This window comes from Poeciliopsis prolifica, unplaced genomic scaffold (genome assembly GCF_027474105.1).
Source record: "Poeciliopsis prolifica strain line A6 unplaced genomic scaffold, Auburn_PproV2 SCAFFOLD004, whole genome shotgun sequence".
Lineage (NCBI taxonomy): Eukaryota > Metazoa > Chordata > Actinopteri > Cyprinodontiformes > Poeciliidae > Poeciliopsis > Poeciliopsis prolifica.
This window is the reverse complement of record NW_026562379.1, coordinates 7,031,454-7,045,126: the sequence shown is the minus strand read 5'-3', so window position 1 is coordinate 7,045,126 and position 13,673 is coordinate 7,031,454. Positions and strand designations below refer to the sequence as shown.

At 36.5% G+C, this 13,673-nt stretch overlaps 1 protein-coding gene across 19 annotated transcripts; it reads left to right on the top strand.

Annotated features, from left to right (window-relative positions):
- The first annotated feature begins 783 nt into the window (after positions 1-783).
- On the top strand, positions 784-12,969 carry sh3bgr (SH3 domain binding glutamate-rich protein). Of its 19 annotated transcripts, none has more exons than XM_055028045.1 (12): positions 784-983; positions 2,163-2,348; positions 2,492-2,572; positions 4,786-4,860; positions 5,274-5,429; positions 5,961-5,990; positions 7,374-7,397; positions 7,773-7,799; positions 9,550-9,567; positions 9,845-9,874; positions 11,436-11,494; positions 12,342-12,969. In XM_055028045.1, the coding sequence occupies exons 1-11, from the start codon at positions 939-941 to the stop codon at positions 11,454-11,456; spliced, it is 693 nt and encodes a 230-aa protein (XP_054884020.1). In that variant the 5' UTR covers positions 784-938; the 3' UTR covers positions 11,457-11,494; positions 12,342-12,969. The 19 variants fall into 19 exon arrangements, with proteins under 19 accessions (XP_054884020.1, XP_054884019.1, XP_054884023.1 ...); XM_055028044.1 differs by having other exon boundaries at positions 9,547-9,567; XM_055028048.1 differs by lacking the exon at positions 7,374-7,397 and having other exon boundaries at positions 786-983.
- The last annotated feature ends 704 nt before the right edge of the window (positions 12,970-13,673 follow it).

Here is a 13,673-nt window from a genome sequence, read left to right as displayed (position 1 = left end):
GGTGGAGTGATGAAGCCAAAAGGGTTTCGAAACTACCGATTTTAATTTTCACAAACTGGAATTGATTGAATTTTTCATTAATGTAGAATAACCTGGTTGATTTATTACCATCCATACAGGCCCACATGTATGGTGCATATATATATATATATATATATATATATATATTATATATATATATATATATATATATATATATATATATATATATATATATATATATATATATATATATATATATATATATCGATATAAATTGATCTTGGAAAAACCCAGGGCAACATTAAAGACAGTCCAGAGTCCTTAAGCAGCAGCATATCCCTTTAATCAGATACCAACTTTTTAAAATATAGTTTAACAACAAAATAAAATCACTTAAAATGGAACAAAAATTCACAAACGGTCAAACTCACGTTGGTCTCAACATTTACCCACATCTCTGTATTGTTGTGTGATTTTAAAAAAGTTTTAAAATCAGTTTAAGCAAAAAAACAAACAAAAAAAGGCCTATATAAGTAAAATTAAGCTACAAAAAAAATCAATTATAGCCAATAAAGTGAAATAAATAACGTATTAAAATAAAAATAACAGTTTCATATTAAAATAAGCACTGTGACTCCCGCAGGGCTGTTCACAGCTATTTCTGTCCTTCTCAGCATGGACTTAGAAACTAACTTGCCTCTCTTTCCCTGAGCCGATAGACAGCTGAAGCTGCCAATCAGTACGCGGCGCTGCGCCCCCAGGGGCCAACTCACCAATCCGCCTCTAATGGAGCCCGGGGACAAAAATACCTCCAGCAATGTGTGTCAGTGTGTGTGTGTGCGACTCCACTGTTATTTCTCGGCCCGGGGAGCGCTCTAATAATAGAGCAGGCAGACTTCTCCTTTAAGGCCCTTCTTGTTGCACTGCTACCTCTTCAACATAGTTTGTAGCAAAAAATGGTAATCAAAGTTTTCCTCGCCACTTCCTCTGGATCGACAGCGGTGAGTTTTCACTGATCTTAACTTTAGGTGGAGCTTTGCAGGTTGTACTTCATAAACTGAACATGACTGTCAGTTTATGAACTGATTTTACTGGGTTAGATCTATAAATTAATGCTGGCCGCCTTACCGTCTGATAATTTGCTCTTTCAGCAAGTTAACTGGCTTGACTTATGATCAGATTTATTTCTGATGAGTGATCTTGGGAAAGTATTTCGTATGTAAATGTGATTCAACAGGCGGAGCCTTCCAGAACAGGGGCTCCCTAATCTTTTCATGTCAGAGCGTGGGGGGTTCTTTTACAGACCCCAGAAACGACCCCAGTTAAAATTTTAAGGCCGCTTTTATTTCTAAAAATCATTGTTTGTGACCTTGTTTCTCACATTCTGTCTTCTTGGTACATTTGTTTTCTGGAGCTCCTGTAAATATATTTTCTACAAATCGATTGGTAATTCAACCAGCACATATGTTCTCCTTGCTATATATTGTTGTTTAGCATTCATGATCAAATACAGATAAGTTAGAAACTTGTCAACTAGCACTCCTGTAAAATTGTACATTTTCTAGATGGAAGAGAAATAATTTTTTCATCCACCTCAGCTTTTTCCATATTATGATCAATCAGTCTGAAAAGTTTGATATGCATTTGTATTCCCATTCCCTGAGTCAATGCCTTGTACCACATACTCCAGTTCTCAGAACATTCCATGTTCTTTTCTGTCTCTTACTAACATATAATTTCTCTACAAATACAGAAAAGAGGGAGATGGATAAACATAAATAATTTTATCTATAAAAGTCAATTGAAAAGTGTACAAAATCTTAAGCTCAGATGGAATCTAAAATAGTAAACAAGATCAGCAGGTTGATGGGAATAACAGGATAATATGATATATGACCAAGCACTAACTAAGAAATATTTAAGTTGGAGAGTTGGTCACCCCAGCAGGGGGTAAATTAGAAAATAGGTTCAGCTGTGAGGTAATGAGAGAAAATGGCCAATAGATCACACAGGAAACCAGGAAGCAGAATAAAAATGGTTTGCTTTTATATTGTGCTAAAGTACAGGACAAATAAAAAAAAAAAATTGAATGTGAAAAGCAAAGGCTGAAAAATTCTTTAAAAAAAGAAAAACACAAATCAACATTTGATGCATGAGCTGTTCATTTTTCTACCTTGCAGATCAAAAAGAAACAGCAAGATGTGGTCGGCTTTCTGGAGGCTCTGAAAGTGGAATACGCTGAGCTGGACATCGCCTGCAACGAGCAGAACCGCATGTGGATGAGGCAAAATGTCCCGGAGGAGAAGAAGCCCTCTAATGGCATCCCACTCCCTCCACAGATTTTCAATGAGGAGAGCTACTGCGGGGTGAGCAAAGATGCATTTGTAACTCTAAAATGTGGATCTTGAATTAGATTAGCAGGTTTAACATCACAGTAAAAAAAATGTCTAACTTAGTTCTGCAATTGAATAACATTAAAAGTTCTAAAAATGTTTTTCCCCCCCTGTAGGATTATGACACATTTTTTGATGCAAAGGAAGACAATGCAGTATATGCTTTCCTAGGATTGCCCCCTCCTCCTGGCTCGAAGGTTAGATCTGATTAAAGTTTTTCTTTTTATGTTTTCTGCCAACTAGCTATATGACTTGTTTACTTAATTGAATGGTTACCACTGCATAATTAAGCTCACAAATGTGAATTCTCTACAATATATTTTATTATTTAAAACGTTTTCCAAAGAATATTTAGGTTTTCCTCCAAGATTTTGAGTGATGGCACAAACCAACAGATTCAATTGTTGATAATGCAGCTTTGGCCGGTAATAAAATATTTACAAGAATCAAAGAGATGTAGTACTACTAATTATGGTGATACAAGTTTTATTATTGCAGTTTGTCTGCTGGCTGTGTGATTTATAGCGCACAAGAAGAATAAAAAAAATACAAAACTGTCCCATAAAACAACCCCTGTAAGTAAAGAATGCATATTTTAATAAGTTAGCACTTTGAGCAGCACTATCGGTTTTAATGGGGCCACATGGGTGAACTGTGTTTATAACAGAATTCAAAGAAAATATAATTCCATCCTTGTTTCTAATAAAGCTTGACATCTGCAGCATTTTTTTCAGTCATTTAAAATGAACATTTATTTGAAGTTTCAACTTAGCAATGTATAAAAAACTCAGTATCTTTTGACAGTTTCACAAATTTATAACAATATTTAGCATTTCTTTCACTACAACTGATTTTGGAAACAGGGATAAGAAGTTATTTATGTGAAAAAAGTTTGTGTCTCATAAAAATGAATTTTGCTGTTGAACACTTTGGGCTCTTTTTTTTTTATTGTATTTTAAATTTTTTGTTGTTGTTAAGCATGGATTGTTTTCATCGGATACTTGGTCTGAATTGCAGAGAGCTTTTCTGAGTGCTGAGACTGTTTGATAAGAGGGAGCATTTCTGAAGTAAAATGTGGTGTGTTGCTGCAGTGAGTACTTCTCTGTTAAAGAGAAGCACAGAATGATACAGACTGGCAAAAATATTGAGCTTTCTCACACTCTGTTATGTTATACAACCAGAATCCCAAGCATATTTTATTGGGCTTTTATTTTTGGAGTAGGCAAACACTGTCGCATAAAAAAGAGACATGTTCATAAATTAAAGCCTTACAAGTGCAGGGTGGATATGTATTTAATCCCCTTTACTCAGACACCCCTTAGTCATATCCAACCAACTGCCTTTTGAAATCCCTACTTCACAGCACATCAGCTCATCCATAAGGTCACAAATGTATATAGAACAGATTTACTAATCGAACTCAAATTTTTTGTTCCAGAAAAAACAATCGGGAATCTCCAGCCATTGATTCATGACTTTAGCTTAAGTATACACAGACTATGCAGCAAGACAGCAAAGCAAATCCACTAAGAAATGGCTAAAAATAAATAAATAAACTCAATGAGTAGCTTTGTCATTATTGATCAAGAGCCGGTCTCCTGCAGCGTTAAGATGTGTCTCTGCTTTAAAATACCTGGTCAGATAAAGAGATCTTTAGCAGGACTCTGAAGAACTACATGCTGAGGAAGTAATTGAGTTACTTGATTCAGGTGTGTTAAACCAGGGGTACATATAAAAGTTGCGGGACACTGGATCTCAAGCATTTAAGTGTGGCCAAAACAACAAAACAAAATCAGAAGAGGAAAAATTAAGATGTATGGAGCTAAATACAGAACTTTCCTGGAGAAAATTTGTTAAAGTCTGCAAAAGACTTGAGGCTGAGGTGGTGGTTCAACTTCCAGCAAAACTACAGTCCTCAACTCAGCGCTACAGTGGAAGGCTTTTGATCGAAACATATTCATGTGTTACAATGGCCTAGTCAAAGTGCAGATTTAAGACTGACTGAGAAATAGTTTCTGTTCACAGTTGTTCCCCTTCCAGTCTGACTCATCTTGATCTATTTTCAAAGAACTGGCTGAAATTTGAGTCATACCTCAAAGATTACAGCTGATCATAGTGAAAGATGATTCTACAAAAATTTGACCCGAAAAGGCACGAACACAAATGCATGCTTCACTTTTCAGATTTTCATTTGCAGAAAATGTTGACTTCCAGATCATTAGTAACATCTTGCATTCATAAGGTGCTTTTGACATCAGAACAACACAGATGACAGACATTGTTGTGTGAATGTATCTCCCGTCATATGCAGAAGTAGCTATTATAAATATATTGTATTAAAACTTGGGGGTTTGAAATCTGTTGTTTTTAATTCACTATGATTGATTTGTGTTAAACCTCCTTGATGCAGGAAGCATTGCAGGCTGAGAAGGAACACATTATGCAAAACGGAACCCAAGCAGAGGAAAACCCTGACGACTCAGTAGTAAAGCTGACAATATATTTCTATTTTCCCATCATGCTTTTTATATAACTGTGCCACACCTCTTCATAGTCCTCATCTGATATAACTAATATCTTCCCTTCCATCTGTAGCTGATGACTTGAACAGGGTCTTAATCCCTCCCTTGACCTTAAATAATGTTAGTGTTGCATGAATCTTTACAATGCTGTAGCAAACTAGTTCTGATCTCAACTCTGTTTCTCTATCCTATTGAAACAATCACTTCCATTTTAATGAATTACTGGATTTCTTTTTGCAAGACTAACATCTCCATCTGAGGAGTGTACCATTGTAATCATGTTGAAACAGTCTTTTTTTTCTCCTGCTCCCTGTTTTCATTGATTTATCTTTGATTACATTTCTTGTTTTACTTGGTTACTCATTTCACCTCTTAGAAGCATAATGGGGATGTACAAGGAGAGGAGGAGGAGGAGGAACAGGCAGGTGATGAGGAAGAAGAAGAGGGTGGAAGAGCAGATGATGAAGCCACCGAACGAGAAACATCAAGGGGAGAGGAAGAGGAGGCGGCGGCAGAGGAAGAAACAGATGAGGTCACAGAAGAGACAGTAATTGCCATATAACTCAAGTCCAGCTCCTCATCAGTTTTCCACCTCCATAACCCTGGAGTGATTGAATTCCCTCTCTATCTCATGCCTTCTTGTCATTCCTAGAGTGTCTCATTTTATGTTGACATGAACTTTCTTTTTTTATTTAACATTTATCCACCATCATCCTCATCCTTAAATCTCTCCCTTTTCCACTAACAAGCAAAGTGTGGTCTTAAATCCCTCCACAGCATCAATGGACTCTTAATACTTCCTCTCCTTCTTTTTTCAGGTTTCTTTTTGTGCTTTTTTTATTTCATGCTATCTATTAGCTAACTGTTAAGTCACAGTTCATAATAACCTGCAAAACATCCACTATTAACTGTTCTTGTTAAGGTATGTCAGGACAATCCTAAACCCAGCCACTCTAACTTATTTCACAATGTTAATCTGTGAATACTGATGTTTCTAAGTACTGATGTATATTTTGCACACTATGTGAAAACGTAAGAGATCTCTTCCTGTCTCTTGTTATAGGAAGCACAAGAAGAAGAGGATGAAGAGCAAGTAAGTTTTTTTTAAAATTATTATTTAGAGGAAAGAACAGTTTTTTTACTGTTTTCTGAACTCCCTATTTTTCCTAAAAGTATCAATTACACAGATTTCAGTCATATATTTGTTGCACCAGGGCTTGTGGTTTCTATTTGAAGCATGGCAGACTATATATTGGTATTACCTAAAGTAAATGTATTATGTGATTGAAGAACATTTCTTTTATTTCTTTGAAATCTAAAATTGCTTCATTGAGGGATTTTATTTTAGGTAGTGCAGCACATGTCTACATAAGGATTAAGTTGTTACTTCATTAAGTGTTTTCAGTCTTAGCAGTGCTTTTGATCTTGTGTTCATTGCTACACCTGCTTGTTATTGTGAAAGTTACTGACATGAGCTCCACATGAGGGTTTTCTGGTAATTCTGATATACAAACATAAACAAGAAGACCTGACTGATCTGAAAGACTGATATATTTTGATGCTAAGCCATCCAGTGCTTTATAAAGTAAGTATTTCAAAGACTATTCTCTGAGCTACAGGGAGTCAGTATGGGGACTTTAGATGTGCTCTGTTTTCTTTGTTTTAGTGAGAACATGGCAGGATTCTGAATTAGCTGCAGCTGTCTGAGTATTTTTTTGAAGCAGACTTGTTACAGTGATCAGTGCCACTAAAGATAAATGCATGGATAAGTTTCCCTTGGTCTTGCTGGCACATTAGCCCTTTAATTCTAGAAATGACAGGCTGGCTTTGTGTGTCTGAAGGTTCAGGTCTGAGTCCATCACTACAGGTTTCAGGACTGACCAGGAGTTTTTTGTTTAATAACTGAGGCTGTGTGCTATCTCATTAATGGGATCTGAAGACAACTCCAAATTTGTTTCTGTTCAACTGGAGAAAGTTATGACACAATCACATATTGCTTTGTTCTAAACATCTGTTCAATGTTTGGATTGACTTGGAGTCACCTGGTGACATTGTAATGTTGACCTATGTATCATCTGCGTAGAGATAATAATCTAGTGGTTATAACAAGGAGTTATTTCAGTTCCTGTTCCCCTCCTTTGAATCAGATGTTTTTTTTTTTTTTGGGGGGCCATTTACTGTAAACCCTACAGTTGGTTGCACATGAATATTGACAGTTTCTGAATTACTCAGATACTGTCTTTTTGCTATGCTCCAGTTGTTCTCTAGCCTTTTCACACATTTGTTTTGTGTCCATTAGTTTATTGACTCATATTTCAGAATAGCGATGTTCCAGTCCCTCCATCACCTGCCTGATATTGTGCATTTAAATCATTTTCTGCCACTGTTCCTGCCATTGTATTACTCATGAATGCTGTAAGACCTTTGACTGCCTCTTTGTGTTATTGTCCATCTCTTGTTGGTTTGCTCCTCATAGGAGGAAGAGGAGCTGCACTCACAGGTAACTGTGCTTCAGTAATCTTCTGCAGTTTGATAGATCATCCACGGTTCCTCCATGAAGCCATCAGCATTGTCTGATGGTGTTCAGATGAGACAATTCTACATTGTTAAGGGTGGGATGTGAAGGATGTTTTTTTTTTTTTTTTGATCCTACTCATCATTAAACTCTTCAGTTTCCTTACATCAACTCTTCCTCTTTCAGTGGGTTCCCTTTCAGCTAACATCTTGGTTTCCTCCTAGCTGTAGCTGCATCCTGACACCTTCAAACATCCCCTTTAGTTTTCTTTTCCACAGATGTCCTTATAGTGCATGCATGTGGTACTGATTTTGCTCCCCACACAGATTGCTGACCTAGCTGCTATGTTATTTCTTTTAGGAGGAGGAAGAACTACAACAGCTTGAGGTAGATTCATATATTTATATATATTTACCTTTCTTCAAACTATCTGAGTTGCTTTCTTGTTTTCATCATCTTGTCCTTGTTGTCATGTTACTGTGCCCTCTGACTCCTCCTGCTGCTGCATCCTGTGGCTTTTTTGGCACCACTGGTGAAAATGTGCAAAAAGCCTTGGAATATAATTTTTATTTCGTAGGAAGTATTGAGGGTTTCCAGTACTGGTGATTTTATTTAAAACAGTCATTTCTTAATACTGGACATTTTCTCCCACTTAATTAATTTTCTCAAGTTAAATGATGAGAACATTTAACTTGATTATTTAACATATATAGAAAATAGTCCAATAATTTTCATACATCTTTACAGGGGATCCAATAAATGTTTACAATGCAGTATATGATACATTCCTTTCTTTTTGCTTAAATAAAAAATTCCATAACATTCTATAGTCAACAGAAGTATCATTACTTCTATGACAATACAGTGAAGAGTTAGAATGATGTAAATTATTTACTAAATAGGATTTAGTAACAGTGTTACAAAAAATATTTATGCCACAGCATAAAGATTTCCAAAGATTAGCATTTTTCTTATTTAAATGAATGGGAATTGATGAAATGGCATCTTTAGCAGCTCTTACAGTCTACCAATAAAGGGTTGTGTGTCATTCAATGATAATGGGTGGCACTTGATGGTACATCACATTTCTATTCACACCTTTGTGTTTTACATTGAATATAATTTTCACATTTTCACCTCACACTAGAATGTATTTCTAGTGTGTCATTAAGATTAGACATTAAGGTTAGACTCAGTGTAAGTCTAACCTTAATGCTGTAAGATTGCAGTCTAACCTTACAGCATTAGACTGTAAGGATATGTGACTTTCAACATTTTTTACTAGCAAAAATATAAAAAGTCAGATATGTTATGCTTATTAATATCTTATTTGCCTTTTATGTCACAGTTATAGTAAGTGCTACTTTGTCTATGATATGAAATCTCAATAAAGTACATTACAGTGTATAAATGGAAAGTAAAATAATGTCAAAGGGGTATGGATGTTTTTGCAAAACTCTGTAGGTTTCTAATGTCAATGTACTTTAATGTTCTTTTAACACAATACCTTTAAGAGAATGTCTCTTAAAATAGTTGGAGTTTTCATGGTGTTGAGCTTTGTGAAACAGTGGAGTGTGCTGCAAGTCTCTTTTTAACCACAGTTTGGTCTGACAGGCTACACAAAAGTTTAATGTGGCATTCCGAATTGAAAAATGTTTATGAACTGAGTGTTATCATTCAGTCACAAGTGTAACCAATTTGTTTTAACTTCACCCATCATCTGCCCATGCTCAAAGTAATAATGTTAGATTTTAAATTCAATGATGGTGTGATTACTTTGACTTTCTGATGGAAAATGTTGACTTCAGCAGGTGTTTCAATAATTGTTTCCTATTTGTGGAGCTTCCGACCATAAATAGGATGTACTGTAGGTGAGTCTAAAGTGTCCTTCCAACACTTTTCTCAACTGAATAGAGAACTCAGACAGACAGTAAAATATTTTATACATCGTTTTATAATGCACTGCGTTGTCCAATGTTGCTGAACAATGATTCAGAATATACAGATTTCATCGTTCAAAATGACAGGTGGAAAATGCTTTGCTCTTCTTCGACATTCCCGTCTGAGCTTCCATCGTTTCACTGCTTTGCATTCTCTGCTCCTTCCTTTCTGTCTCTTTCTCCCACCTTCCCAGCAGGATGAACAAGGCAGTGAGGTAGACTTGGTGTGGTTTGTGGCGTCACACCTTTTAGCCTCTGAAAACCTTAGTGTTTCTTCCTTTTGTCTTTCTTTTTTGTATTTGTGTGCTGCATGATACTTTTATCATAGTTTCCCATGGAAGTGTCTAATGGTTTGCAGCATGATTCATGTATTTGTCTTAATTCCTAAGGCGGAAGTGGTGTTTTGATGGAAACAGCAATACTACATGGACCAATATTTCACTGCTTAGTGATATTTTAAAACGTGATTCCTCTTGATTTCATCTTCTGTAGGAAGAAGAAGAAGGTACAGAATTACAAGAGGTATATGTTTGGATTATTTTTCTCCCTGCTTGGCACGGTGTGAATCATACTTGAGATTGGGAGTTTTCTGCACGATCCGATCACAAACAAAACTAAAACTATTGTTTTTTCCCTCAAGTCATGTGTATGTCATGCCACACATTTGTACACAATGCACAAATGGGGAGTGTTGTAGCAGGTTCTTATTCATGTGCAGTATTTCAGGGATGACACAACACAATACTTGCTTAGTGATGCACAGACCTGTAAAACATCTACAGAGACACTTTCTTCTAGTCTGCCAGGATGTTCTTGTTTTTATGAACAACTTTGGCATTTTTTAAAATGTCCTTTGCATCTGCCTGAGGGCAAGACAGAACAACTCAGATATGAGGGTTTTTTGGTAGGGTGCACAGACTTTGCAGGATTTTCGCTTTCGGAAGAAGTCACAACCTCTTCTTCTCTTTGCCAAGAGCGCTCCAAACAAAGCGAGTGCAAAGTGAATGTGACAGTTTTCACAGGAGATTGAGCACATAGTGTTACTGCACAATACATGGAGGACAACAGAGGAAAAATTTCACAATGGACAATTCACTGTTTAACAATTGGCTTACAGCCTTTCCTTTTGATTAGAACTGTTTTTGAAGTTGAATCCCTGTCAGTAACACTGAAAAGTGTTTTCTCCCTTCACCCTGCCATCACTGCTAAACACTGGACGTTTCTCATATTACGTTTTCACCATTTTTAACTCTCTGACTCTTCAACCTCTTCAACTGTACTCAACCCCCACCACATATTTCTTATTAACTCTTTTTCTTCAAAATGGAGAAGAAAAAGAGTTGCAATAAAACTAGGTAGTACTGCTGGTAATTTCCATTCTTTGCAAATAGTCTTAAGAGAAAGGTATAGCATCACGAGAGATATTTTCTAGTTTAATGGGATCTAAGAATGTAGGTGGAGGGCCTGTGTAAGATAAAGTTGTAGATCCCTTTTCTGTAAAGCTGAGCCAATGCTGCTATTTTTAATCTAAAATACATTAACTATAATTTTTTCTGTTTAAGCTATGAGGCACCTGACATTCATACTTCTTGAACTTTACAGATCTTGTCACGTTATAGCCACAAACTTTTATGTACTTTATTTTTATTTTATGTGATAGATCAGCACAATGTAGTGGTGGTTGAATACTTTGTATTCAACTTCCTTATTTTGATACTCCTAAATAAAATTCAGGGTGAACAAATTACCTACCTACGTCACCTTACTAGTAAGTGGAGTCCACCTGAGTGTTATTCAATCTCAGTTTGAGTATAGTTGTTTGTAAATCACATAAAAACAAAGAATGTCCCCAGAATTGGGTTGACTACATCAGCTGCAGAAAAAATACACAATAAATAACAGATTCTGTGACGCCAGGAATGTTTACATCTCCTATTATATTCACCATTTAAAAAATTATTTGAAAAATATGCTTATGTTTTCTGTTTTGGGGAAATATTTTTATACCTCTTACCATCTTTCGTGATTGATGTTCATGTTGAAAACCAAAATCCATTTTTTCATTTGATTGTTTTTTTACCAGGGAGAAGAGGAGGCTGAGTAGTCACAGTGATGTCAAGATGAAGACCATCTGCTGTCCTGGTAAGGCACTTTACCATCTTTTACTGATTGGTTTTAAAGGCTGTATTTCACCACTGGAGGGCAGTGCAACATTGTTGAGACTAACAAGCCAGTGATCCGCTTTTCATTTCATGTTATTATTTGACATTTTTTTCAACCACATTAATTAAAACCTCAAATCCTGTTGAAGTTTGTTTTTCTTTTTTGACCCTGTTCTTTAAAAAGGCAAAATTACACCTATAAATCAACCTGCCACAGCAGCGCATGAGTCTCTGCAGTGCAGTGGCATGTTTTACTATTTTACATTAAAACTCAGAAGAAACTAACATTTACCTCTCAGTGCAGTCAATTCTTTGCTCCATATCGCCTCAGTACTTCTAGGAGTTTAAAGACATCTTCCAAAAAAAAAAAAAAAGTGCAACAGCCTCTTATGACTGGCTTCATCTGTGATCAGCTTCAGTGAGCATACTGTGCTGGGAGATCAAATTGGGCCACAACAAAAACATTTCAGAGAATACTTTTATTCTCTGAGGGAGTGTCAAAGAGTATAATGATCTTAATGGGGAACATGATGGTTGTGGTGATAATCGTCCTAATCTTAAAGCGTGTCTTCTGCTTCCACTCTGCATGTTTGGGCTGCAGGAAAAGCCGAGAAGCTGACATCCGGTGTTTCCTCTCTTTGGCTGTCTCTCCATGCCTGCGAGCCCCTTGTCACGCCTTGTTAGAACAAGCTGCTAAGTGAGCTTTCAAAAGTGGCCCTGGAGGAGTGGGCACACAGGGTGGCCCAGGCTTAGAGGTGGCAGTATGGTCAGACCTTTGGAAAGTGTGTGACCTCATTTTTCTTTTATCTGTTTGTCTTATTTACCAGCCTGAAGGAGCTACCTATTCCATCTCTGCCTCACCCCAGACGCCTGTCCCACGGTCCCCTCAAACTTGTTGGCCAGCAACTCCACCTACCAATTCTGCACTGGATTTCTCCTGGAAACCATCAGTCATATGTCTGACCCATACAACACATACAACTATTCTTTTGACTACAATTTTGACTTTCTTTTTATATTTCGCATACAAACACAAATCATAATGAAATTTTGCAGAAGGGCAGAATGGTATTTGCAGAAATCTGTGTTTATAAAATGCAGATTCCTTCAGTTTAAACAGATTTCTCATGCTTTACTTTTAGCAATTGTAATTTTCTAACCTTAGAAGAAAGTGACCTTTTAAAAAAACCTCCTGGCTCTGTCTCGCGTAAATGTTCTGCTGTGTTATTCCAGCGTTGTTCCTTACTTCCTCCTTTGATGAGCTGAGTGCTTTAAGAGACTTTTAATGTTCCCCACAAGGAAGAACAAATGCTGCAAGATTCAGACCACCAACCATTTTTCCATGTACCTCTCTACCCATACTCCTGACTAATCAATGCACTTTGTTGAACAAAGAGTGTAACGTGTAACTAAGACATGGAAACAACAGAAAAATAAACAATTTTAGACTGTTAAGCTTCATGTTGTTTTATTTTGAGTTCTTCAATAAGTGGTTTTCAATCTTTTATATCACTTCATTAAATATTGTTTCAGAGTCCCACCAACATGATAAATTACCACATTTGGGCAGACCACATCAACTTTGATGTTGGTCTGGCCATAAGGATATAAAAGACATTTTGAGGAACTTAAAGTCTTTCCTTTTTGAAAGAAGTGGCTCAAAGTTTGTCTATATTGTGAGTAATGTCGTAGAGTTCACAGTGTTCTGCTGTTTTATGACTGGGTACATTACTTTTCTTTCAGTTAAAGGTTTAACTGAACATCTGAAAATGAGATTTTAATGATCTTTGAGTGCCATCAAGGGGTATGATAATTTTTTAGCCAAACACAAAATTTGAAATGCAACTGCGTTCTTTTGCTTGCTCTTTTTTCCACAAAAGGTGGGGCATATGTTCAGCATGCAGGTTATGTGAGAACTATGATACTTAAGTGGCACATTGTCTGGATTTTGTGTCATATGGTTTATGTGGTGATCTAATTGTGCATGATACAGTGTTAAAAGCAAAGGAAGATGATATTTAAGGAAAAGCAAAACTGTGAGCAAATATTATCCCTCTAGAATCCAGAAAAAGCCCTCCCAGGATGTACCAATGCTGATGGTATGAAGCATTGCACAAAAGAAATGGTCATATGAAAAATATATACATCGTGACAGCTTT